Source organism: Acomys minous (genome assembly GCF_964271855.1).
Source record: "Acomys minous genome assembly, chromosome: 1".
Lineage (NCBI taxonomy): Eukaryota > Metazoa > Chordata > Mammalia > Rodentia > Muridae > Acomys > Acomys minous.
The window spans coordinates 152,558,663-152,585,682 of NC_140483.1; the positions used below are offsets into that span (position 1 = coordinate 152,558,663).

The window sequence follows — 27,020 nt, forward strand, 5'->3', positions numbered from 1 at the left end:
CTGATCAATACTCCCCTTTGCAAGGAGAGCTAGCTCAAAGGGACTTAAACCTAAGCAGGAACTCACTGCCAGGGTTCTAAAGCTGCCTGCCACAGTGGCGCCATCTCACTTCCTGTCCTTGGCTGGTAGGATGTCTGTCTCAACCAAAGGCAGTCTAGGCTTGCCTTCCTCCTGTACAGTTTCTCTGCAGGAAACAGACAAACAAACACACACTCCACTCTCCCTGGTGTTGGAGAAGCTGACCTTGCTTGGCTCGGGGTAGGGGGTGGGGAGTGGGAGGTGGAGGGATGGGGGTGTTGGGAGGAGGGATTAGCTTTGCTTGAGTCATTGGATCCAGAGGAGAGGAAATCCAGGGTTGTCCCAGAGGAAGGGGAGATGGTTGTACCAATCAAAAGGATCTTTTCTTACGATCAAGAAGAGTAAAGTGGGACATAAAGACAGGCTTGCTTCAGCTCTCTGTGTCTCTCAGTCTGAGACTCCGTGTGGGCCTGGAGAGCTAGGTCTGCTCTGCATTGAAGAAAATGGGGCCAAAGGGCTTCTGAAGCAGGTTTTTCCTCAGATCACAGATGTATTTCTTTGATCATCTCTCTGGGCATTGTGAGAGCCAAAGCTACGTTTTGAGTTTAAGTTACTGTGCCTCAGAGAGCCGTGAAAACAAAGATGCCTCTAGCCTGTAAGCCCCTTGCCCAAGGACAGAGACTTCCTGAGATGCTGGAGACTTTCGTTCATGGGAGATAACAAGCCACAGGGTTTGACTCAGCTGCATTGGATGCACTTGATCACAGGTAGGCGGGAGTATGTGCGCAGGAAATACATTACCATGTACGATTGTCCCTGATTGGACAGGAAGTACATCAGGATAGATGTGTACTCTTGATTGGACCTGTAGGGAAATATGGTGGCCTATGAATTTGCCATTATTATTATTATTATTATTATTATTATTATTATTATTATTGATTTTTTAATTAAAGAGGGTTTTTTTGAGACAGGGTTTCTCTGTAGCCTTGACCATTCTGGACTCGCTTTGTAGAACAGGCTGGCCTCGAACTCACAGTGATCCGCCTGCCTCCGCCTCCCGAGTGCTGGGATTGAATTTGCCTTTATAAGCCTCCACAAAATATGACCTCCCTCATCATATTCTGGGAACCTTGGAAGCCTCTGGCCAGAGTCCAGCATCCTGGCCAGTATTTAATTAAAGCTTGCTTCAAACTTGACTCAAAAATTATGGAGCAGTTGAATCAACCCAAGCATAAGTTAAATTTTAAAACGTGTCCAGGAAGACAGTTGAGAGGAAAGTGTGTGTGAAGGGACAGAAACTGAATCAGAAAGCGATACAGGGCCGAGGTAGAAGGAAAATGAACAAATACACGCGTGAGGCAATGATCGATGCCAGAAGGAGCTGGGGATGTCTTGTTGTTCCTCTCCGTGACCCTGAGGCAGCAGATATTATACTTCCTGCTTAATGAGTGGGGGTGGGGTGGGGTCAAGGTTCAAGGAACTGCTTGTAAGCTGGAAGAGAAGGATGCCAGCACTGCTGTGAAGCCCATCATCGCTGGTATGCCTCAGTTTACCAAGGAAAATAGAACATGTTAGCTTATAAACTCCATTTATGGCACTTTAAATCTTAACTATTTAGATGTTAAAAGCTAATTTACATGTAAAATAGCAAACATACAGCGCTAAGTATTTTCTCCTCCCCCCACCCCCCAGACATGGTCCTACTATGCAGCCTTAGGCAGGCTGGACTTAAATTTACAGAAATCTGCCTACTCCTGCCTCCTGAGTACTGGGATTAGAGGTGTGTGCCACTTTGTCCACTAGTGCTAATTATTTTAAGGTAAAAAAAAATCACATGTATATGCACCGGCACACAGCTATGTACACACACACACACACACACACACACACACACATTATTAGTCTAATAGAGCTGGAAAAAGTCTTGCAGAGATTTGTGTAAGGCCAGTGGGAAATGGTCATACCAAGAAAATAAAATGAACATGGGTTATTTAAACTAATATTTATTGGTCTTTGTAAAGTGATGTCTAAAAACAAGTGAAAAGAAGACGGCTCACTACATGCACCTAACAAGACTTTAATCCACCATATATAAAGACCTCTTGTAGCTCAATAAGACAAGCAGCCAGTAAAAACTTGACACACATTTTTTGCATGTGTGTTCGTGTTTGTGTGTGTGTGTGTGTGTGTGTGTGTGTGTGTGTGTGTGTTGAGACTAATATGCATATGATCAGAAAGCTGCTCAACATCATTAGCCAATAAGGCTATTTCAAATTTAAAACCACATTGAGATTCCACATGCATTCAGTGAGCTAGGTTAAATTTTAAGAGAGAGAGAGAGAGAGAGAGAGAGAGAGAGAGAGAGAGAGAGAGAGAGAGAAAGAAACTGACTAATTGTGGATTAGCTGGAAATCACACACTACTGATAGGAATGTGAAATTGTATAACTACTTTGGGAAACAGTTTCCAAGTACATTTGGCTTTGTTTTCAAATGAAGTGAAACACCCATATGACAGGGTATTCCTAATTCTAGGTTTTACCTAAAAGAACTTGGAGTACAGTCACACAAAGAACTGCCTGTGACTCTTCCTAATACCTGGCTCATCAGAGTCTCAAACGATCATAATAAAGGTGATACAGCCATAGGGCCGAGTGCATAACAACAGAAAGGAATAAGCGGCTTAGATATCACAATCAGAGACGAGCCTTTGTATATGTTGCACGGAAGAAACCAGGCACTGAAGATTTTAAGAACCTCTTTATAGGAAGCTGTAAAATAGGTCAGTCTGTGGTTACAATGCAATCTCTGCTGCCCAGGTTGGGAACTACAGCGAGGAACATGGAAACTGTGCTAACACAGCTCTGTGTATTTTCTACAGCTTATGGAAAATGCATTAAAGTGGATATATTTTAATACAAGTACAGCTTACAGCCCTCAATAATTAATAATGTAAAGAATACAGTCTTTGGTTAATCTTTTGTAGGCACAGAAACCATCTTTAAGGCCAGGAAAATATATTGACAAGCAACAAAGATGAGATAAATTTAAACAGGTTGTCGGTGCTGTTAATTGGGGCCACACCAGAGGCAAACATGCTAATAGGAAGAATACATTTTAGAGCAGACGGACTTTGAATAGTTGTGATTGGAGCTTTAAGCAAGATAAAGATGTTAAACGGCTACAGCCTAGTTAAATGCTCTGTCATGTTTACCCTAAACCCATGCTCGCAGAGTTGTTAGTGGGTCATGCTGTGTTAGTCAATGCTAGCTCTGTGACAAATACCAGAAATAAGTGGCACAAAAAGGAAAGGTTTAATTGGCTCCTGATTTTTAGTAGATTCACTTCACAGCCGACTCTTGATTTTTATGCATGTGGTAAAGACCACCATGGTAGGGAACGTGTGAAAGCACAAAGCCACTCACTTTAGAGTGCACAGGAAACAGAGGGAGAGAGAATTGGCCCCACCTAATGCCTTTATGCCTGATGTAATGGTTAATTTTGATCATCAACCTGACTGGCTCCATAAGCTGTGAGGGCTTTAGTGAGTGGTGAGGGGTACCTTTCAGCATGTCCGTGAGGACATTTCCAAGGAGAAGTAACTTGAGTGTAGGTGGTATCATCCCACAGGCTGGGGACTCAGACTGGACACAAGAGGCAAAAATGAGGTCAAGGAACCCAAGACTCGCCCCCACTTTCTGCTTTCTGTTGTGTCCAGGTGTGAGCAGCAACCTCATTGCAGCCATGGACCAGAGCCTGCACTGTCCAGAAGGCCTCCCACCTGCACTGTCCAGAAGGCCTCCCACCTGCACTGTCCTGAAGGCCTCCCACCTGCACTGTCCTGAAGGCCTCCCACCTGCACTGTCCTGAAGGCCTCCCACCTGCACTGTCCTGAAGGCCTCCCACCTGCCCTGTCCTGAAGGCCTCCCACCTGCCCTGTCCTGAAGGCCTCCCACCTGCACTGTCCTGAAGGCCTCCCACCTGCACTGTCCTGAAGGCCTCCCACCTGCACTGTCCTGAAGGCCTCCCACCTGCACTGTCCTGAAGGCCTCCCACCTGCACTGTCCTGAAGGCCTCCCACCTGCACTGTCCTGAAGGCCTCCCACCTGCACTGTCCTGAAGGCCTCCCACCACTGTCCTGAAGGCCTCCCACCTGCACTGTCCTGAAGGCCTCCCACCTGCACTGTCCTGAAGGCCTCCCACCTGCACTGTCCTGAAGGCCTCCCACCTACACTGTCCTGAAGGCCTCCCACCTGCACTGTCCAGAAGGCCTCCCACCTGCACTGTCCTGAAGGCCTCCCACCTGCACTGTCCTGAAGGCCTCCCACCTGCCCTGTCCTGAAGGCCTCCCACCTGCACTGTCCTGAAGGCCTCCCACCTGCACTGTCCTGAAGGCCTCCCACCTGCACTGTCCTGAAGGCCTCCCACCTGCACTGTCCTGAAGGCCTCCCACCTGCACTGTTCTGAAGGCCTCCCACCTGCACTGTCCTGAAGGCCTACATCCTCAGAGCCCAAATAAACTCTGCCTCCCTTCTGCTGCTTCTGTCAAGGCATTTGTCACAGCAGTAAAAAAGAGAAAGATGGCAGGATCATCTCTGAAGGTTCTACTGCCTTCTGCCAGCACCACAGGTTGGGGACCAGACCTGTAACACATAAGCCTTTTGGAAACATGAGAGATCCAAACTGTAGGAGCCACCAAAAAGTACTTCATGTGTCACAAGAATCTAGCTGAAGCCTTATCAGCAAGTGGGAAATAAAGGGATGAACAGTTTAAAAATGTGTCCTAAGCAACTGAAAACCATCTCTGTTCCATAAAGCACAAAGTTTTCAAGTTCACCCTGCAAAGGGAAGGGTCTCTAGACAAGAAACTGAAACACATAATACTGGCCAGGCATGGTGGTGCACACCTGTAATCCCAGCACTCGGGAGGCAGAGGCAGCTAGATCTCTGTGAGTTCAAGGCCAGCCTGGTCTACAAAGCAAGTCCAGAACAGCCAAGGCTACCCAGAGACAGCTTGTCTTGAAAAAAGTCAAAAGAAAAACTCAAAACCAAATCAAACAAAAAAACAAAAAATGAAAAAAAGAAAAAAAATACTGAAATATATATTATATTATATTTATATCTTATATTACTTAGGCCATGTGAGACAGCACACTCTTATTAAAATCCTACCACTTGGCTGAAGCAAGAAGATCAGAGGTTCAAGGTTATCCTCCAAGACCTTCTGGGTTGCTTAGTCTCAGTCTCAGGGTCACGACCATGAGATCCTGTTGTACAGAAGCAACAACAACAACAACAACACACCACAGGTCAGGGAAATGCCTCAGTACAGCACTTGATCAGCTTGTGTGAATCAGAGCTCCACCCTTAACACTCAAAACACAGCAAAACTCCGAATGGCTAAAAACAGAAAAGTAAAGGAAACTTTAGTTGGGTGAAAGTATTCTGACTCAAATAGGAGTAGGAAATATAGTAATGCTTGAAATAAATTTTGTTTAAATCACCCACCAATTTGTTTTTCATCATGGGTTCCTTTCTATGCTGAGCAAAGTGACTATAATGACATCAATAGACATGATGACACCGAAGGGCAACACCCGTCATACCTCAGCCCTAGACAGCTACAGGTAACTAAGGGATGCTGAGAGTGGGAGAAAGAATCTTCCCCAGGGAAGAGCCACCCTCCCTCCTCCATTGGTTATCCAAGGCCAAATGGTCAGCGCTGAAAATGTAAATGTACAAGTAACATTATACAGACTGGGTAGCTTGTGTTTATGTATTTAGGAAAGCACATACACACACACACACACACACACACACACACACACACACACTAACAATTAAAGAAAAAGAGGCCATCAATTTGAAAGAGTGCACGGGAACACATGGGAGGAGTTGGAGGGAAAAAGAAGGAGGAGAAAAATGATGTAGCTGTATTATAATCTCAAGAAAATAAAAATAATTATAATGAAAAAACTGGCTGTAGCTAGTCAATGGATAACACATACACTGTAAAGGCAGAGGATTTAAAGTAAGGAGAAAATACCACTGACAACTTCTGGTTTTAGCCATGATTTTTTAAAAAAAATTTTTGATTTAAAAGAATTAGCTTCACATTAAGAGGTTTCTCTTATATATATTAGCACGTATGTGCCTGTGTGCATACTCAGGTGAAGGCCAGAGGTCAACCTCAGGTGCTATCTACCATGCTTCTTGACACAGGGTCTCTCACTGGCAACCTTGCTGGTGGTTCCACTAGCTGGTGGGCAAGCCTTAGGGACCTGCTGGTGTGCGCCTCCCGTAGCCCTGGTATTATATGCACACAGCACTGTGCTTGGCTTTTCCACGTGGCCTTGGGGATCCTCATGCTCATATGACAATCATTTTGCCAGTTCTGCAACCTCCTGAAGCTCTCACACATAGCATTTTTAATTACTATAGGAATCTTTGCTTTGTATTGTATTCCAGAGCAATGAGAGACACTCTGGCGATAAGGACGGACCTGGAGAATCTGTAGGGGCCTTGTCCCCTCTAAATGCACCACGTTCAATCTCAGCAAACGATCTATCACATTGCTTAAGACGCTCCTATATGCTAGGCATAGTCATATGCCTGCACATCTAACATTTTGAAGCCGAGGCAGGAGGATTGTGAGTGAGAAGTCACACTGGACTATATGGTGAGAACTCCCAATTCAAAAAGAAAAAGGAAAAAAAAAAGTGACAGCCCTAAATCCCCACCAGTCTCTGGCATCCATACAAAGGTAGGGACTTCCTGATGCAATCTGCTTCCTTCATTATCTAGGGAGAGCAGGGGGCCAGTATTTGCAGTCTGCAGCCATTTAGACAATTAAATTGCATCATCACACTACCATGGCAACTGGTGAATTAGCACTGGCCCTCCATTCAGCAGGAATTCAAAGTGAAGATGTATTATTCCTGGGAAACAAGACAGTTAATAAGCATACAGTCTAATTTAGAAGTGAACAATATCAATGATGTCAATAATGGCTTCCTAATGTATCTGGGTTCTTACATTACAACTGTGAGGTGGTTTCATATGAGAGGAATTTCGTTTTATTCATCAGAACAGACCAAAGGACAGGAAAAATCCTACAAGCAGAGGGCTTTATCTATGCCAGAATTGCGTAATATTTAATGTTATTTTATTTGTTACTATTTGTGTGTGTGTGTGTGCGTGTGTGTGTGTGTGTGTGTCCTCTTCCCTGGGAGGCTGTTGGTCACCAGCCCACACATGAAGGCAGGAGGAGCGGAAGGTGAAGTGCAGGGCTTGGAAGGCTGTGAGCACAATGGAGAATGACCATTCCGGGAACCACTTCACAAAGATAGTTCAACTTTACTTGGGGAGAACAGAGGCTGTATAGCCCTCGGGAAGTGAGTGGGGGCCTCCCAGGATAGGTGTACATAATTGGGTGAAACTAGGCACTTCAAGGATGCTTGACTTGCTTTAGGCAGCCTGACCAGGAACTGTGTCAAAGGCCATATATCAAGTGTGGTTAGAGGCATCTATGTCTAAAGACACTCTCCAGATGAAGTCAGGCAGAGAGCAGGAGGCCCTGCTGGGGAGAGGGAGCCCTCCATCTAGTGCTGAGCTCAGAATGGCTATCTGGACTGGGAGGGCTGCAGCCTCAAACAGCAGGGTCCTTCCAACATGTGTGTGTCTGTGCACACATGTGTGTATGTGTGTAAGTGTGAGTATGCACATGGAGGTCAGAGGGACAACTTTTGGGAGATGGTTCTGTCCTTTCAACATTGTTTGTGACCTGCTTGTGCAGCGAGCATCTTTTGCCTTCTAAACTATCTGGTCAGCTCTGTAATATTTACTACTAAAGTCAAATAACATTGCAGAACTGTCTTCATCTTAAGTGTATCTCAGTTGGGGCAGGGAAGGTTTTACTAGGGACCAGACATCAACTTTCAGAAACCCTATTCTTCTCAGACCTAGACTTTAGGAGGCATAACTACCTGCTTTTCCGTGCTTGCTCGTGGTGTGTGACAATCATATTGCTGGAAGACATGCTCAGGTCTTTGTAACAGGTGCTGAGATGTGCAGGAACAAGAGCCGGAATTGTGAGCAACAGCAGCTTATATTGCGTGGTGTCTTACAGACTTCCTGGCAGTGGCTTAGAAGGAGGATTGGAAACTGTCCTAGTTTGCGGGGGCAAGCAGTAAATATACTGAAATTATTTATTGTCTATCTCGCATTCAAAACAACCCCAGCTTCCTGTACTTTTGCATCATACCTGTGATGCACCTGGGTGTCCTATTGCTACTGGCACAAGCCAGTATTTGCCACTCCAGTGTGGTCCCTGGTTCTCTAGATAAATAGGTTCCAGAGTACCTATAATTAACACACGCTCGTGTGATGAGAGAAGCCTCTGTCAAAAGCCCTTGCCCCAGGTATGATGGAGACAGGAAAGGTCCTGATGGGATGGATCTTCAGCGTAGCTAAAGGATAATGGCTTGTGTCTTCCATTAAGGTCAGAAGTTTCTCAAACATGGAGGCCGGTTAACCATGAGGTTTAGACACCTGTGGCATTGGGGCCCCAATGCCTGTCCCCTGCCTCTTCATCATATGTTCCCCCATCTTTGCTATTGCATGGAGAATGGTGAGTTGGGGTCAGGTGTGGTTTATATAACCTCTTCGCTGGTGACTATGCAAACCCAGATCATGTTTGGTTATTTCATTAAGCATGTGCAACTCCATCTGGGCCAATGAGATGAGAGTAGAGATTCCTTTAAGGATCTGAAAAAGTTTACTTTACTTGTGAGACCTGCATGAAGCAATGGGCTTGGAGGGTGGTAAGCTGGTTGGGCAGGTGAGGTCTCAGGGCTATGAATCTGGATGAGTGAGCTGGATCCCTGGGAAACCACAAGATGGAGAGAACCAATTTCTGCAAGTTGTCTTTTGACCTTCACACTTGCACCATGATGTGACTGTATACATATGCACACGCATGCAGATGTGCACACACACATATACACACATGCGCATATGCCAGGTGAAGAGAAATACATTCATCTTCATCATCCTCCAGATAGCTTTGTGTGCACTGGTGAGTCCAAGAAAGCCTTCAGATATTTTGTGTCCAGCCTCAGATGAAGAACATAGAAAATAGGGGCAGAAGACATCTTGGACATTGCTGAGGTTGGACCACTGATGAAGTTCCCAGAAGCTTGCCTCATGCCTGGACTCTTAGATCTTTGTTTGGCTTCAAGTTGTTTGTTTGATTAGTTTCAAGTTGGGTGTTCTGATAGTTACACCCCCAAACCAAGCCAACTGAGAAAAGGGCGCATGGATCTATGAAGCACCTTTATAAATGCGTCATTTATTCAAATGGGAAAGTTTAGCATAAAGTATTTCAGTTAGATTAGAAATTATTGCTGTTATGAAATTGTGAGGCGAAGATTACTATTTAAATTAATGCAACACAAACAACCAGAGAGCTGTTTCATTAGGCTAGGGGAAGAGACAGTTTATAATTACTGCCAGATTCTTTTTCTTTTTGCAGGGACGATGCTGGGAGGATGAAGCAATCACTGAGGATGTAAGTATTCTCTGAGGAGAGAAGGATATTTAACTTTCTGGGAAGGCTCACAGCATGAATATAAACAATATTTTAGAAAACGTTGTCTTCTTTCTTCATGTGGCGGACAGCTGCCTGGGAGCCATTTTGGTTTCTTTGGCAGGGGTGGGATGTGGAGCTAGCAGCTTGTGTCTCTGGGTCACTCTCCTTTATCCTGGACCCTGTGATCCTGTGGGATCCAGCCACACCTGATCTCTCCCTGACTTTAACCCCCAAAGGTGGGAATGTGTCTTCAAACTAGTCCAACTCTCACAAGAATTCAGTTCTCTAGGGGGAAATGATGCAAGAGGGAAGCTTTTCTTGGAGTCATCCCTAAGGGGACCCTCTGTGTGGGTCACTTGAGGGACCCAGAGACTGTCTTTCTGAAGCCTGGATCTAGGTGCTCTCCCGTAGCTTTGCTTAGGGTGGTGCCGTGTTTAAGCTAGTATGGCTTAGGTACTGGGGGATGGAAGCTTGGTTCTCTGTGTTGTGTTGGGAGCAGGCATGTGTGACTATAGCATGATGTGAACTTTGTTCATAGCCCTAAGCTACCATATAATCAATTAGAAAAAGTTTACTGAAAAAAAGCATATTTTGCTCATATGTTTAACACATATATAGCATTTATTGCTTATAGGGCATTGCTTGTTTGCTTCTCATTGTCATCCACTGGTGTGCCATTTCTCTGGGTTCTGTTTTAAATTTATTTTTATGTTATGTGTATGTTTCACCTGCGTGTATTTATATGTATCGTGTATGTGTGTGTGTGTGTGTGTGTGTGTGTGTGTGTGTGTGTGTGTTGCCTGTGGAGGTCAGGAGAGGAGGCAGACCCCTTGGAGCTAGGATAGGTATAGTTGTGAGCTGCTATGTAGGACTTCTGCAAGAGCAAGTGCTCTTAACCACTGAGCCATCTCTCCAGTTCTTAGTCACAAGGCTGGTAAATGACAGAACCTTGATTCAGATTGTTATTCTCTGAGTAAGACGACACAGGTACCAAAGAACTGAATGCCAGGAGCAAGGGTGACCAAAAGCTCCTGGGTTCTAGCTATCTTTTGGGGGGAACCAATGAAAACTACTTAGACTTTCCAACTTATTAGTCAACAAGTGTGAACTGAGCCCAAACACCTGTTTTCCTTTTACTGTTGCTAAGTGACCTGTGAGTATCCTTGGACCAATAGATTCTTGAAGTTAATGCTGAGCATAATTAATTATATAATTTCAGCTTCAAGAATTTATTTCCATTAAAATTGCCTAATCATGTTGGGGGTATTTAAAAGACTGAGAGGGAAAAGGGGCGAGTAGGCAATTATAGCCTTATTTATAGTTGACTCTGCTGTGAATCATATCTTCCACAGTGTGAATTTTCTCAACCCATTATTATCAAGTCTCTTAAGTATATTTGGAATTAGGCACTTGGTCATCCAAATTCAGGTGCTGAGCAGTGTTCCAGGCTCTGGGGACACGACAGTGATGAGGCAGATCAAATCCCTTGCCTTGAAAGCACTGATATTATAGTGTGGCATTAGCACCTTAGTTTGATTAGGTGGCTATTATTTTATGGTATACAATCTGTGTTATAATCAAGAACATCATTGATTCCATGAACTACAGATACGGCATCTCTATTTTATAGATAAGAAAATTGAGGCACAACAGTGTGAAATAACTTGCCCCAAATCCCACAGCCAGAAACAGTGGAGACTTATTCTTGAATTGTACAGTTCTGGAGTCGATACACTCAGCCATTGTATTTTACTCCCTCTCTCCTTAGATGTAGCTGGTTGAAGGAGGTCATCAAAACTTACGATGTCACCACTGCACAGTTGAATAAGCCTGGATCTTTCCAGGTTCCTGATTGGTTCCATCACCGTAGAGAATGGGTTTGTCTGAGGTTGTCTGAGGCTCCAGGGAAGTTGGACTGATGACTACAGTCACTCACCAGACAGAGGACACTGTGGCCAGCACTGCCCAAGGTGACAGGATCTTCTTGGAGACAACGAAGATTTGTTATTATGTGTCTCAGATTTTAGAGGAACAACCTGTTTACTCCATATGCATTAAGGTTCTTATTCTCATAACAAAATATGACACACTATTTTTCAGAAAGTTGATGATGACCTAATTTCCCAATCCTAACTTCCTGAAATTGCGATATGTCTTATAAACTATGTTCTCTTATAATTGCTGTCATCAAGGGTATGTTTTAGCTAGCGTGGCTGCCTGACCACAGCTGAAGAAACCTCAGGACCTCTCATGTATTAGGCAAGTGCTGTACCATGGAGCTGCCTTCCAACCCTTGCTCATATTTCAGTTGAATTATAAACACTGTTGGTAACTGCACTTGCTGGCTTGTTTGTTGATTGTGATATTTTCCTGGTTCTTGTCTGTTGGCATCTGCTGCTAAGATCATTTTGCATAATGGAGTGCAAGTGCCATCAAAGACAGAGAGAGGGTAGAGAGGTAGCTAGGAGTGCAATCACATATAGCCCTGTGGTCATACTAAGAACTCTTGTCTACATCCTGAAAGAACGACGCCTCCCTGATGTTTAGCTGTCCTTACTATTGCTCCCATCAGAAACTGTCCCCAAAGGCTAATTCATACTCTATGGCTAGCAGTCATTTTGTGGAAAGACTCTGATAGGCATTTACTTGTAGAGCACAGCCAGCTCCTCATATTGCCACCATGTTTGTCCTTTTTGTTTGTTTTTGTTTTTCAAGACAAGGTTTCTCCATGTAGCCTTGGCCGTCCTGGACTCACTTTGTAGGCCAGGCTGACCTCAAACTCACAGAGGTCCTCCTGCCTCTGCCTCCCAAGTTCTGGGATTAAAGGTGTGTGCCACCACCGCCCAGCATCATGTTTGTCTTGAAACATGACAAAATTTATCCACAGGTAAGATACCTTTAACACCCAATTTAGACCTGAGTCTCAGGTTTGGAAACTACTATGTGTAAAGGCATAGGGGGAACAAGCCCACTTCCCTATGTGTAAACACAGTGTGCAGCTGAGGCTGGTTGCAAATGCAGCATCTTTCTTGATGCACGCTAAGTAGCAAGCTAGTCTCTGTATTTACAGCTCAGATTCCATTGGTTCAACGATGTTCATTTCCCCACGTCTTGCTCTCTGAAAATTTGGATTTCACTAGTGACAGGCCTGGCAGCCTTGCTGTGGCAGCATCTTTCACTTTTATTGATATGTGATGACAACTTTAGAGCTGGGAGTGTTTTGAATACAATGATGTGGAGCGAACAAGAGCCAAATTTCTAGAAGCCAAAGCTAAGATCTATCAGGGGTTTTATAATTGTTCTTTTTTTTTTAATGGCAATAATGAGATTCTTGAAGGTAGGTAGGTTATTGAGAAAAGAGGTTTGCTTAGCTCAGTTCTGGAGAAGGCTTTATGGTGGATAGCCTCAGAACGGCAAGTCATACAGGAGGAAGAGCTCCAACGGCAGGAGAGGAGAACAACTCTGGGGAAAGGGATGCTCTGCTTCATGTCCAGTGTCTACAAAGCGCAGCCACTTGGAAGAGGCAGGATCGTTGCTTCTGGTGGAGCTCAGAGGAGGGAATGTATCCTGATGTTGTGTGATTTGTGAGTTGAGTGTTTGCAGGCTGCTACTAAAGAAGAGCAATCAGAACCCATGAGATGCCACATTCACCAAGTGTGAAGGGCTATTTGGTTAGAAATGTGGCAGATCTGGGTTCCAGGAGAATTCACAACTCTAGATTCTATGCCAGACATGGCACTGAGTCACAAACTTTGTCCCCTGCCTGACAGACATTTTTGGCATTGTATCCACTCTCTTAGCATCCGCCCTCCCACCCCGAGTGCACCTTTTTAAGAAAACAATCTGATTTCAAGTAATTTTTCTTTCCCCCCCCCTCAAGAAACTTAACTTTAAAGAGAAGTTGGAGATGTAATACAGCACATGGCGTTGCCTTTTACAGACTCCTGGGAGAAGCAGGTGCTGACCATAAGGAAATGGGTACTCACGTACTTGGGGCACTTGAAAACACTTACTCAAATGGTGTCATGTGGATAAGCTTCTCATAAAAGCTGCATGCACCAATGGGCAAATAAGGAAACACAGAGGCAGGCAGGGAAGGCCTGACTTTGCTCACACTGCTGACAGACCCATCCGCACAACACTCTTTGTAATGCTTTCTCATCTTACACCCTGAGTTTAGAACTTCAATTTTTAAAAATATTTGTGGGGGTTGTGTGTGCATGTGTGCGTGTGTGTGTGTGCATGTGTGTTTGTCAGAGGACAACTTGTGAGAGTCAGTTCTCCCCTGCTAGATGTGTGGGTTGAACTCAGGTGGTCAGGCTTGGTGGTGAGAGCCATCTCACCAGCCCTACTTGGGAATTTTTTTATGGAAGAGACAGGGCCTAGGTGGATGACCTTCTCAGGCCCTACCAATGCTCTACACCAGGTTGCAGTAACTGTAGTATATGTGTGTTTTCTCCATCACCCTAATAATGAATATGACCGACAATTGCCAAGACCTATCTGGCCCCTTCCGTTGCTGAGCCGTGTAAAGGGAGCTGGAGTGGCCCCGTTGGCTAATCGGACAAGACTCAGGCTTTGACGTCTTCTTACCCAGATGAGCTTGACTCCATTTTTGAACCAGTCTAGAAGAAATGCTAAAGTGATTAAAGAGACAAGCTGACGTGGCACCCCTTCATAGAGTCATGGTCAGTGTTAGGGAGACCTTGGCCCAGTGTGAGTTTGTCACAGGTAGTTGTCCAGGGCTACAGAGTCCCAAGGAGAGGCCTTGGGGGCAGGAGCAACGTGATTAGAAAAGCAAGCACCAGTGAGGACTCGGGTAGTGTTGAGTTATGGTAATTTGCTACAGAAAGAAAAGTTGGATGACAGCTGTGGCTGAATTAGATTAGGAGTGAATAAGGTCTTTGGCACGGTGACTGACTGTTCAGCTGAGAGTGGGCTCATGGGCACGTGGAACTCTTCTCTGAGGCAGCTCTGTGGAGCTGCTCAGGTCAGTTGCCTGTGAAGAGGAGGCACACTCCACAGGGTTTCTCCTGAGAAACGTGCGAAGAGCTGTTTTACGCCAAAGTATTCTTTACTGTCTGAGTGACGGCTTCATTTCTCTCTTACTGTACAGTTCATGTTGGTGTACAGTCACAGTACCTGGCGATGGGTTTCACAGACATTTTCACACCTGTCATGTACCTTGTGTTTACCACCCACCTTCCCATTCCTCCTCCCCTGTCATCCTCATCCACTCCCTCGTAAAACCTCTCTTTCACCTTCTTGTTCCATATCCACCCACTGATGAATCAGAGATCTCCATAAAATCCAGGGTCCACAAATGAGGAAAACCATGCGCTGTTTGTCTTTCTGAGTCTGACTCATCGCATTTAATAGGATAATCTCCAGTTGGGTCCGTTTTCCTGCAAATGACATCATTTTTTTTAATGGCCGAATAAAATTCCATTGTGCACACATACCAATATTCTCTTTATCCATCCATTTGTTGGTAGATGTTTTTCCTCACACCTTACCATTCTATGGTTAAACATTGTCAACTTTATGAAAAGCACTAAATTGGGAAATTTTTTTTTTAAACTTCAACTTCGCTGAGTGTCTACAGGGTGACTATCTTTATTGTACTTTACAGTGGAGGCTGTTGATGGATACAAAAGAATAGAGGGAGAGAAGAAGGGAAGAGGCAAAGAGTGGAGAGGGAAAGAGGGAGAAAGACTACCAGAAAAAGAAAGTTAATATGCCCAAAGACGTCATCATATGGCTAGAAAGGCAGAGATGAGGCCACGACTGTGCTCAGCATCGTCTCATCATAGCCCATAAACACTTGTTTTTGGGCAAGTGCCACTCATAAACACTTTGTAGACTCTATCCCATCCCATTGAATACTCTCAATGATGTTTTAGAGGTACCCATTGGAGTGGGCTTACAGATGAGATGACCAGTCCCCACGGAAGCCCCCAGCTTGGCGGTGGTGGGGCCATTGCTACACTGAGGTCTGTCCAGCTTCAGAGCATGTGGTTCTTCCAGGGCTGTGCATTGCCTCCATGGCAAAGATTGGAAGCCAAACAGTGACCAGTTGCCAGCTAAATCAATAGAGAGGATCAGTCACAGTGTGGAGAAGATTCCGTTGGGGCTGCTGCTGCTCTTTACTGGGCCTGACTTTTAACTGGGTGTAATTCTCACGCTTGTAATGTGGCCTGTGTAGGAGCAGTTTGTAGCCGTGTAAAGTGTCTAGACACCATGCAGTGTGTGAATTGTTACTGTGTCATTACTGAGGAACTAGAGCAGTGGTTCTCAACCTATGGGTCGTGACCCCTTCGTGGAGGTTGAATGACCCTTTTATGGGGGGGCGAGTTGTGTCGAATATCAGATATTTTTCTATGTATCAGATATTTATGTTACAATTCATAACAGTAAGAAAATTAGTTTTGAAGTAGCAACAAAAACAATTTTATGATTGTGGGTCACTATAACATGAGGAACTATATTAAAGGTTTGCAGCATTAGGAAGGTTGAGAGTCATTAAACTACAGACAAGTGTTGACAATACTGAGCCTTCTTATAGGGACAGGTATAGATTATGGGATATTTTAAATTTGAGCACATTATCTTTTCACTCTCCATTTCTGAGTGCCTCCTAGGCAGAAGCAGAAATGGATTGCTGACCATCCATGACATCCTATGGGAAATCATATATGTAGCCTTTCACATGACCAACATTTATAAGGCTCTGCTAAGTACATGATTATGTCCTAGGGACTGGGCACACACAAATGAAAGCCACAGCTTCAGTTTTGGTTCCCATCTGCCACTTTTTGATCTCTTCTTCCCATGTTGGCTGTGTGTATGTGTGTGTGTGTGTGTGTGTGTGTGTGTGTGTGTGTGTGTGTATGTGTGCACTGTTTGCATACAGCTTCTTGATGAGGATGTCAGAGGATGGACCTGGAGTTATGGGCAGTCGTAAGCTGACTGATGTGGGTTCTGGGACTGGAACCCAGGTCCTCTGCAAGAGCAGTAAGTACTCTTAAATGCTGAGCCTTTTTCAGCCCCTCCCTGGTCCCGATTCAGGAGAGTGGTGCTTACTACAGAACCACCTGAGTTTTTCATATATCCTCTGTGGATCAGGTACCTAGTGATCCTGACTTGGGGCATCTGGGAGAGTGTGCCTTTCTAACAAGCTCACAAGCCATACTGTGCTTCCAGTCCCAGGTCCTTGCTTAGACATTGGCGCTACCTGGTCATCAGGCCTTACCCAAATGAAGCTCTCCCCCTATTCATTGTCTTTCAGACTTGACTCCTCAGAACTGACTTCACAGTAAGAAATAGATTTGATGGTATTGCTTACAAATGACTAAGCAAGCCTCCTGAAATGCTCACCAGCACAGCAGTAGACATACTTTGATACTTTTCTTTGTAAGAAAATGCTGGCCCATAGATAGACTGAATTGTATTAAAATTAATTTAAAAAGAGGAAATTCACAACTTGGCATTGGATAATAAGGTAAAAACCAAGTTACATTTCTTTGTCTTTCTCTGTGGCAATAGAAAGACACATACACACTTTACACACAGGCACACTCCTGCTTTCAAGTAAGCAAAGTCACACTAAGACCGTAGCTACTGAGGTGAGATGGGGCAGTGCTTTGTCTACAGTAATAATATTCTTTGGCTTCTGAGATGTGTACTGTTGCCTTGTTAAAGGCCAGGCTCAACAAGCAGTGCAGGAAACGAGGCACTTGCCAGCTTCCATATGTAGAGAAGCTTAGAGATTTCTAAGAGACCAGGAGAATTCATGTGCCATGTACCCACTATATCAGACATGGGCTCATTCTCCACCTTGCTCTGTCTCTTCAAAGACATTTTCAAGGCTGCTATTTCTAGAGGACCAGTGACTTTCAAGATTTGACTCTGAAGCACCCAGTTCTTGACTGGGGTCTGCCTGCCTTGCAAACAATGTTGGCTAATAGCTTGTGTTCCGGAGAGTAACATGTTGGAAATATAACTCTCAAAGGACCAGTGTTAGATGCTAGATGCAGCACGCTTGAGAGGTGGTTACTATTGGAGGCAGGGTCTCAGTATGTAGCCCTGGCTGTCCTGGGCTAAGGCTAGACTGTGGGAAGAGAACGCCAGGCCTGAGACAAGCACTTGGAGCCCTCAAAAGCCATACTCAAACTCCTTACCCTACAAAGTCCACTGTCTGCACCCCTAGGGGTGGGGATATGGACCAAAAGGTGTGAAACATCATGAAAAATATGATTGGTATTTTAAAATGGCACGGGGCAAAAAGTACTTTTAGTCTGTCTGATTCGACAGTTGGGGTTTTCATCCACAACTCAGTCCTTCTTCTTTCTCCTTCCCTCCCCTCCTCTTCTTCCTCCTCTGCTTCTTCATTTTCAGTGAAGAGTTAGGAAACTGAACCCGTGGCCTTCAGCATTCTAAGTAAGTGCTCTACCTCTGAACCACACATAAGCGAGCCACTGAAATGAGCACAAGAACAAACAAGATCTGAAAAGTTTTATTAAGCAGAGAAGGTGGCTGGTCGAGTTACAACAAGAAGTAGGACAGCATTGTAGGTGCGCAACTATGTCACATCCCTTCAACCCTTAGTTTCAACATAGGCATCCCTTAGCCAGAAACCTAGCATAGAGTCTACTGGAAGGAAATCGAGAAAGCCGTTACTTTTCTTCATGTCTTCTTTCTCTTGAGTAAGGGAAATACAGATACGAGTAATGTACCTGTTAGTATTTTGTCACCTTGACACAAGCTAGAGCCGTCTGGGAAAGAGGAATAATTCATCAAATTGAGATAATACTTCCATCAGACGGGTCTATAGGCAAGTCTTTGGAGCTTTTTTGATTAATGATTGATGTTAGAAGGCCCTGTGGTGTCTCCCCTGGGAAGGCGGTTCTGGGTTGTAAGAAACAAACTGAGCAAGCCATGGGGAGCAAGGCAGGAGGCAGCATCCCTCCATGGTCTCTGCTTTAGTTCTTGCACTCAGGTTCTTGCTTAGCCTTGAGATCCTATCTTGACTCCGCTCAATGATGGGCTGTGGTTGTTAAACCAAAGAAACCCTTTCCTTCCTAAGTTGCTATTGGTCTTGGTGTTTGATATTTTTTTTTTCTCAATGTGTTTTAATTGAAAAAAAAATTTCAAGTAATATATTTTGATCATGTTCTCCCCAGATTTCCCTCACCTCCCTTTTTGCTCTCTACATTTTCTTTTTTCTCTCTTTAAAACAATCGAACAGCCCCCCAAAACTGCACAAGAAACACATAACACTCCATACACAAAACATAAAAAATGGAAAATCAAAATAAGCAATCAAAAGACAAGACAAAAATCTAACAGAGCAAAGCCCAAACAAAGCAAAATGATACAACAAAGGTCTACACCAATACCATTAGGGTAATTTCTTGTTTGTCAACTACTCCTGAGTACCGGGCTTGCCCTGAAGTGTGGTTAATATGCTCATTGGCAAAAACTGATTTCTCTCTTGCCAATGGGTATCAATTGCACATAGCTTTTCAGGGGTGAGAGCCTAACCTTCTTCTCCCTTTTAGTGCTGGGACCTTGTCTGGCTTGAACATGTGTGGGCCTTGTGTGTGCTGCTACAGTGTCTGTGAGTTTGTATGTGCATCAGTCTGTCCTGTTTTGTCTGGAAGACAGCATCATTGGAGCCGTCCATCTTCCACATAGATCCCCGTGGAAGAGGACTGTGTGCTCCAAAGTTGTCTTGGCATTTTATCACACAGTAGAAAGCAATCTGGGTCAAGTAGTAGCTCCTAGGCTGTGGGTGCAGTTCAGTGGTAAGAGTCCTTGATTCTTGGAGCGCCCTCCTCCACCCCACCCCACCCCACACACAAAAAACCAAATCAAATCAAAATGAAACACCTGTTCCCCAACAGTGGCATACCCAAGAATAGCCAAGTTCTTTGATCCTGTGAACAACAGCATCTTTGGCTAGCTGGAAGATCTCCATGACCTGCTATTACTTAGCACCACATGGCCTCTGTTGTGAAGGTCATGACATCACCACCCAAGGAACAAGGAAGGCTGGCCAAAGAGATGGCAGTAACATGGATCTGCTACTGCAGTGATTTCAAGCAAGGCCTTGGGAGGATTTTGACGCTACATTCCTCCTACAAAACACCAGGAAAGAGAGAGACGGATAGAAGGCAAGTGGCAGGACATGCTAAAAATCAAAACACGGAGCATTAGCTGTTTGTTTTAGAAAACGTCCCAGGTGTATTTGATCTCAGGTGGCAGTTTACATCAGCTCCTGAACCTTCTCCTCCAGTTTCTCAACGTCAGCTCCGTGAAATTCAAAAATCTGTTTCAAACACACAAAGGCACAAAACCCTTTATTGATTGAGGAGTTGCAAAGACGTCTAAGTGTTGAGGAATTTTGTGTATAATTTGTAAAATTATTTCTCATTTCTAAAAATTTTAAGACACTTCACGTATAAATACACATTAAACAGATTAAATTCCTGACCTTTTATTGTTTGGTCATGAGATCAGGTGCATTCAGGTGGTGTGGCCACAGACTGTTGTAACCTGATTAACTTGGTTTAAACTCTATAGCCCCTCCATTGAGACCTACGTTAGTTTCTAACATGTCTGTAGTTCCTCTGTTAACACCAGCTCTTAGCATATCAGAAACCATTTTGACTCCAATTCTCCATTTTGATTATTAGGTGAAATTAAGTTCAAGTTCTCAGGCCTTACATGCCTGAAACCAGGAAGGTTCAATGCTTGCTGCTTAGAATAAAACAATAGATGGTTAATGCATGTTCTGCTTGGGTTAAAAATAAACATATGTTCTATTAGAGTTAAGACCACAACATTCTGCTAAGTTTCTTACTCCTAGAGAACTGAAAAGCCCCCCAAGAGCTCTCCTACCCTAAATCCTAGCCAATCAGCTTAAAATGCTTTGTCTAGCCACCTGGCTACATTATGCTCGGAACAAAATCGATTCTTCTTGTGCTTAGCTAATCAAAGTGATGTAATGCTGCCCTCCCCTTGCTTCCCACCTGGTTACCTGGTTACAGTTCTTCTCATAAAAAGCCTGCCTTAGAAGCAGAGCAATGACACAATCTGATTCCCGAGTTCCGACTGTGGCCCTGCCTGGTCAGTTCTTGTTACCAACGTCACAATCTGAATTTACAGGCTGTGGCCCTGACCAGTCAGTTCTTGTTCAGCGTTCAAATAAACTTTCATCAATCTGAGTCTGGTGTTTGAGTGGTCAGTATGTGGCTGTTCCTGAACACTAATAAAACAATGTGCTACTCTCTCAAATGGGTGGTGTGAATATGTCTCCAGGTCTCTATAATTCTTAATGTATGACCAAAAAAACATACAACAGTACTGGAGGGGAAGCAGCCCAGACCTTGAACTCAGAGCTTTTTATATATTGGCATCAAGGGCTTGCTCATTTATATATACAATTTTTCCAAAACTAAAAATCCTTTTATGCCTTCAGCTCACATCACGGTTATGTAATTAATTCTAAAAAGTGCATGTTTTTCATGTTTTCTCCAACCTCAACTCAGGATACACATTATAGTGGGTGGTATATTTTAATTGGTATATTTAATTAGTATATAGTGGATGTTATATTTTTAGTAGTACATGAAATGATGGACCCCTCTCTATTGCTCTTTTTGAGACAGGCTTTAGGTAGCCAAGTCTGACTGTAAGGTTCAGATGTTCTTACCTCCACTCATCAAGTGCTGGGATTACCGGCATACAGCACCCATGCCCTGCTGGGACATCTTTGAAACATCTCTCTTATGTTTGGTTTGGGGGGATCGCTCAGCTGGTGAAGTGCTTTGCCTACAAGCATGGGTTATTGAGTTTGATTCCTAAGAGCCCAGCTAAAAAAGTGAAGTGTGGAGGACTGTGTGTGATAGCAATCCTAGAGATGGGGAGGTGGGGACAGGTGGATCCTTGGGTCTGGATGGCCAGCTAGTCTAGACTAACTGGTGACCTCCAAGGCAGTGCAAGACCCAAAACCACCATGCTGAGGTTGTCCTCTGGCTTCCACAGGCGCTCACATACCCTCACATGAACATGCGCAAAGAAGCACATTGCACTTAATGAAACAAGGATGTCAACTTGCCCTTTGAACCGACTGTCACATCATCGTGTGGATGGAGGGAAGAATGGAAGTACACTGAGGCAAGGGTCAGACAAAAACTTGAGCTTCTGGTAAGCAGGATTGTTTTTTAAAAAAATATTTTAAAAATGATTTATTTGTTTATTCCTATTTTATGTACACTGGTGTGAGAGTATAATTCCTGATTCCCGGGAACTGGAATTACAGACAGTTGTGAGTTGCCATGTGGGTGCTGGGTGTTGAACCCTGGTCCTCTGGAAGAACAGCCAGTGCTCTTAACTGCTGAGTTACCTCTCTGGCCCCCAGCAAGCAGGTTTTGAAGTCAGGAATGTGTTAAGACTTTGGTGTAGGGGCTGGAAATTTCCAGAACAAATCTCTGTGCTCAGTGTGCTACAGAGAAGTAACTCTCCCTAGACCTCATGCTTCTGTGTCCCCACTCAGTAGCATGCTCTCTGGGTCTGCCATTTTGTTTTCTCCCTGAATGCAAACCCAAGGTGAGGATAACTTGCATCTCGGTCTCATTTCACTTACCATCTTGTCCTCCAGTCCACTTCTGACACAGCACATTGTTCTTTTGAGTCTTGAGAATAGATTGACCTATGTGTGGGTGCAGAATTTCAGGATTTATCTGAGTTGCCAGTATGTATTCATCTCCCTATAAGTAGTTCTCCTGGCATTTGGCCAGGGGAGGAAGGTAGCAGAGGGTGACCTGCCAACAGGTCTCCTCTTCAGGGTTAGGGAAATCTCAGTTTGTAAAATGTTTGCCTAGCAGGCACGAAGTTTTGGGTTTTACCCCCAGCACATCATAAGCTAACTGGGGTGCTGTACACCTGCAATCCCAGGGTTCAGGAGCTAAGAATGAGGGAGGATCAGAAGTTTAATGTCATCATGAACTTCACAGTGAGTCTGAGGTCAGCCTAGGCTACAGCAGACCTTGTTATTCCTAATGGTCCAATGTCAACTGGAAGGTGGCTCTGCGCCATAAAGGGACTTTCACATTTGGGTCTTAAGGGGACTTCGTCTCTTGCCTCAAGCCAGAACTGGAATGGAATACAGGGTCTGCGAGGTCTTGTGTTCTACTTTAGTTTCTGTTTTTTTTTCCCCCATGGGAGTTGGAAGGGCAGGCACCACTATGCAAGAGCAGTGGCTCCCATTTAACCTTCTTTTGGACTCTATGTCTAAGGAGCCTCTTAAGCCTTTATCCTTTCTTCTTCTACAGGGGAAGTCTGATGCTATTGGAGGTATGAGTGAGGCCATCTGAGGGAAGCAGAGCATCCACAGAGAAGAGAGGGTGTATCGGTTTCCATGACTACCACCATGCAATTCTTGATAGTCTTATGTACTCCCAGGGCTCGGTTAGAAGGTATTTACTTTATCTCTTTGGAAATACCCTCAGTGGATCATGTTGTGTCTGTTTCTTCCAGCCCACTTCCTACTTCAAAGGACAGTGTGAGCTCAAAAAAAGTGGTGGGGGCCATCTCTAGAGAGAATACTCTTACTGGAAAAATCTGTGTCTCATAGTGAGATGGTACAAGCTGTGAGCTGCAAAAATATGGGGTGAATCTCTGGGGAGGGGTGATTTGCCTGATTTGATGTTATGAGATTCCTACTGCACAGCCACCAAGGACACCCAGGAGCAGTAAGAACCATGGCTAATGTGAAGTCTGACATCTTTCTAGAGATACAATGAATCTACCACAGGGGACTGTCACCCACCATATCACATGAGCCAGAATTTCACAAAATTCCATAACTTCTAAGTAAAAAGCTTAGAGAATTATTATGAAGAAATCATATTGTGTAACCATATCCAGGCACCATGCCCACCCTCTCACATCATTACCCTACCTATGCTCAAAAGCAATCTCAGTTCCGAGTTCTTCACAGTGCACTGCTTCGGCATATTTTTGAACTTTGTAAGGAGAATTCTACAGACTTTTTTCTATGTCCAACTCTCCTTCACTTAGTACCACACTTGTGTTAATTCTCTGTTGAATATTGAAGGAAGGTCCAACTGTGTTTTCAAATGCTAACTTCAGTGCCTTGAGATCTGGTTACTGCTCTGCTATGGGCATTGTTACAAATGGTGAACTATCTCCTGTAACTGTGTGATGATAGGGAATGGTCCCCAATTATCCCTGATTGGCTAACTAAAGATGCTGAAGCCTAAGAGTGGGCAGATGAGAGGGAGACGGAATTTGAGATGTGCCTGGGCTTGGGTTCAAGGGAGGAAGGGGAGAGAAGACAGAGGAGCAGGAGAAGATGTAACTGAAGGTTAGGAAGCTGGAGAGAGAGGAGTCTCCATGAGGCAAGACGGCGATGAATACATGGCTTAAGGATAGAGTGATGGAGCAGAAGCTCTTGGGAATCATCACATAAGCAAGTGATTGGCTTTTTTGTGGGTTTTAAAGGTACGAGGATTGGAATAGCTCAGAGTCTGCCCAGCATAGTGCCTATAGCTTAATGATAAATCATGGTCTCTTTGTGTGTCAGTCCCCAGGGAACTAGCTGGTTAAAGAAAACTGTTGCCCTATTGATTTACTGCATTATTTAATATGGAAAGAATAATAATTCTACAAATGATGCCCAACCAATTTCATGTATCCACACCCTTACAAAATCATATTTTATCATAGTTTGGTGGGGGTGATAACCTCCCAGAGAGATTAAAATAAAAAAAAAACTCCTGGCTGCTCGGCTCTCACAGAGCAACGGCAGCTGTGGAAGCCTGGTAGGTTGGAGAGGTGGAACTAGGAAACCGCCACCCTTCTAAGTCCAAGCTAGAGAGTGGGTGGAGTTAACTGCCTACATTAAAAAAATGGAGCCTGCTTGGGCCAGAGCCTGAGAGCACAGCTACAGGGTTATAAACATGCTAGAAAGAGCTAGGCTTAGAGCTATAGGGAAAATGGAAAGTGCCATGGCCAGGGCGTGCTTGAATCTTTTGTGGCTTCATTTTAGTTGTTGTTGTCATGGACCTGGCTGCAATATGTTCTATGCCCTTTCTGGAAGAGTCTATGAAGAAAGTAGGGGGAAAGTCAAGGAATGGAGTGCTAAGTTAAGGGCAGAAGGAAAAAGACTCCTCCTGATGGAAAGTAGTAAGTTGATATCAGCTGCAACTCAAGGCTCTCTGGCTGCAAGATGTCTGTCAGCTATTTCTGGATACATTTTAGCAACAAATAAATCCCAAAAATTTATGGCCAGGGCTTCGATGTTGCAATAGGAGATGGCACAACTAGCATAAAACTTAGAATTTTCTTGTTTCTATGTCTGATTTTTGTTTAAAAGTTTTGAGTTACAATGATATGGAATTAATATGAGATATTTGAACAGGGCCATGGTGGCACACACCCCTAATGCCAACACAAAGGAGACAGAGACAGGTGGAGCTCTGTAAGTTATAGACCAGCCTGGTTTACACAATGAAGTCAGGCCAGGAACCCCCTGCTGATAAGATAAGCCACTAACAAAGACAGTCTAGGATTCAAAATGACAATGTTCTCCTTAAAGTTACTATATAAGTTTTTAAAATTAATAACAGATAATAATGTCCTTACTGATTTAAAGGATGGATGCACAACCATCTTGGGTTTGTGTAAGGAGAGGATGACGTCACACTGACTTAAAAGGCCAGCCAGTCTCCTTAGAAAGTGGGGCTTCCACAGGAAAACTGGTGTCAACAGGCATTTTAGCCTAAAAGGGACAGTCTGGTCACCAACATAAGAATCCAAAGGTAGTCTGGGAGGTGAACATACAAGCTGCATGCCTCCCACAGCCAAAAGCTGTTAATGCTGACTGAGGTGAGGTGTCACACTGCTCTAGGCAGCTGGTTTATCCCTTTAAATGTGGGTTGTTTTCATGGGGGGCAGGTATCGGTCACACCTGGTATAGACACATAGGGAATTATACAGGCAGCGAGGTACATGCCAGCCTAAGTTAGGTTCTAAAACACAAAGGCTATATACTCTTCCTATGTTTGAAAGGCAAAACTTCCCATTCAGTTTGAAGAAAGGGGTGGGACAAAAACTCGACACAACAAATATAAAGCCACAGGTCCAAGATGCCTACTGTGTGCTTGAAGGAGCTTAAAGTTGATTTTAAAAAGTAATGCCTTTTCTGTTGCTCTGTGCAACTGGTTTGTCCATTTAGACGTGAGGCACTTTCACAGGGGACAGGTAGCAGTTTGACCTGATGCAGTAGGTGTCCAAGAGCCCAGAGGAAAATATTTAGATACTATACAGTCTTGTTTTGATATTCAACATAAAAATATTGTATGTACAATGATTATGGTAATATTATAGATCCTCTTTGAGAGAGGTTAAAATGGAACAGAGATAGATAAAAGAGAGACTGCTAAATTAAACCACTCTATACTTATATGGCTTCAAACTGCAGAACAATCAGGTAATGTATATTGCTATTTTTTTTTAACTTGGGAATAGCTCTGAGACTGCCCAAGACATGAATGTATATGCATAGACAATAGTTCTTGTTGGCTACAGAAATCTCATGACTTATTATTACATGCCATCCATTACACGACATGAATGAGGATTTACAGATGTCTTTCTTATGCTCATACAAAGCACAGAGAACCATCCTTAATTGATCTGTGCATCCACCACATATCATACATTTATAATTTTAGGACTGTTCAATGCTTGTGAGAAACAAAATGTTTTTAGAACAAAAGAACTGAACCCTGATGACACTGGATCAGACCTGACAGGATTCATCCTCCAGGATGCTGAGACACTGGCACCTCTGTTCCAGCATCCTGCATGTTCCGGCCTCAACTGCTTCAGTCAGTGTTCCTCATCAGAGCCTGCTCCCAGCACATCTTTGAAGAAAGATGCTGATCTCAATTGATCTAGCATTTCAGACTGGACCAAACAGGACTTCTAATAAGCCTTAAATTTCTTAACATTTAGGGGATGGACCACAAATGTTATTGTTAGATTGGTTAACCATGTTTTCCCAATTTCTTTTGGGCCTCCCAAATAGGATTCCTATGCCCCCAAATCAGCAGGAAGCAACTTTAAGAGAATGATGTCCCATTTTCTTTAAAGGGGTTGGGTAGGTTTTTGGTTGTTCTATCAGGTATGGATTTAAGGGAATTGGTTACAAGTTATTATTGGTCTTTTCAAAGAGAAATCAAGGAATACAAACAGACTCAGGGATTTCTCTCTTTTTCTTTTCTTTTCTTTTCTTTTTCGTTTGTTCTTTTTAGGTAAGAAGAAGGATTGAAAAGAAAAGAGAATATAGAAATATCTTATAGGAATAATAAGACAAAGGA

The 27,020-nt window shown here is 43.9% G+C and overlaps 1 protein-coding gene across 1 annotated transcript in view; it reads right to left on the minus strand.

The window, feature by feature from the left end:
• Positions 1-19,830: 19,830 nt before the first annotated feature.
• LOC311606843 (thioredoxin domain-containing protein 8-like) overlaps positions 19,831-27,020 on the minus strand; it is a gene marked incomplete at its 5' end in the record, with an annotated part of 36,485 nt that continues 29,295 nt past the window's right edge. The window contains 2 exons of the mRNA XM_084798251.1: positions 19,831-19,939; positions 22,259-22,324. Of these exons, the coding sequence (XP_084654377.1) occupies positions 19,877-19,939; positions 22,259-22,324 (129 nt within the window). The remainder of the gene's footprint in view (positions 19,940-22,258; positions 22,325-27,020) is intronic.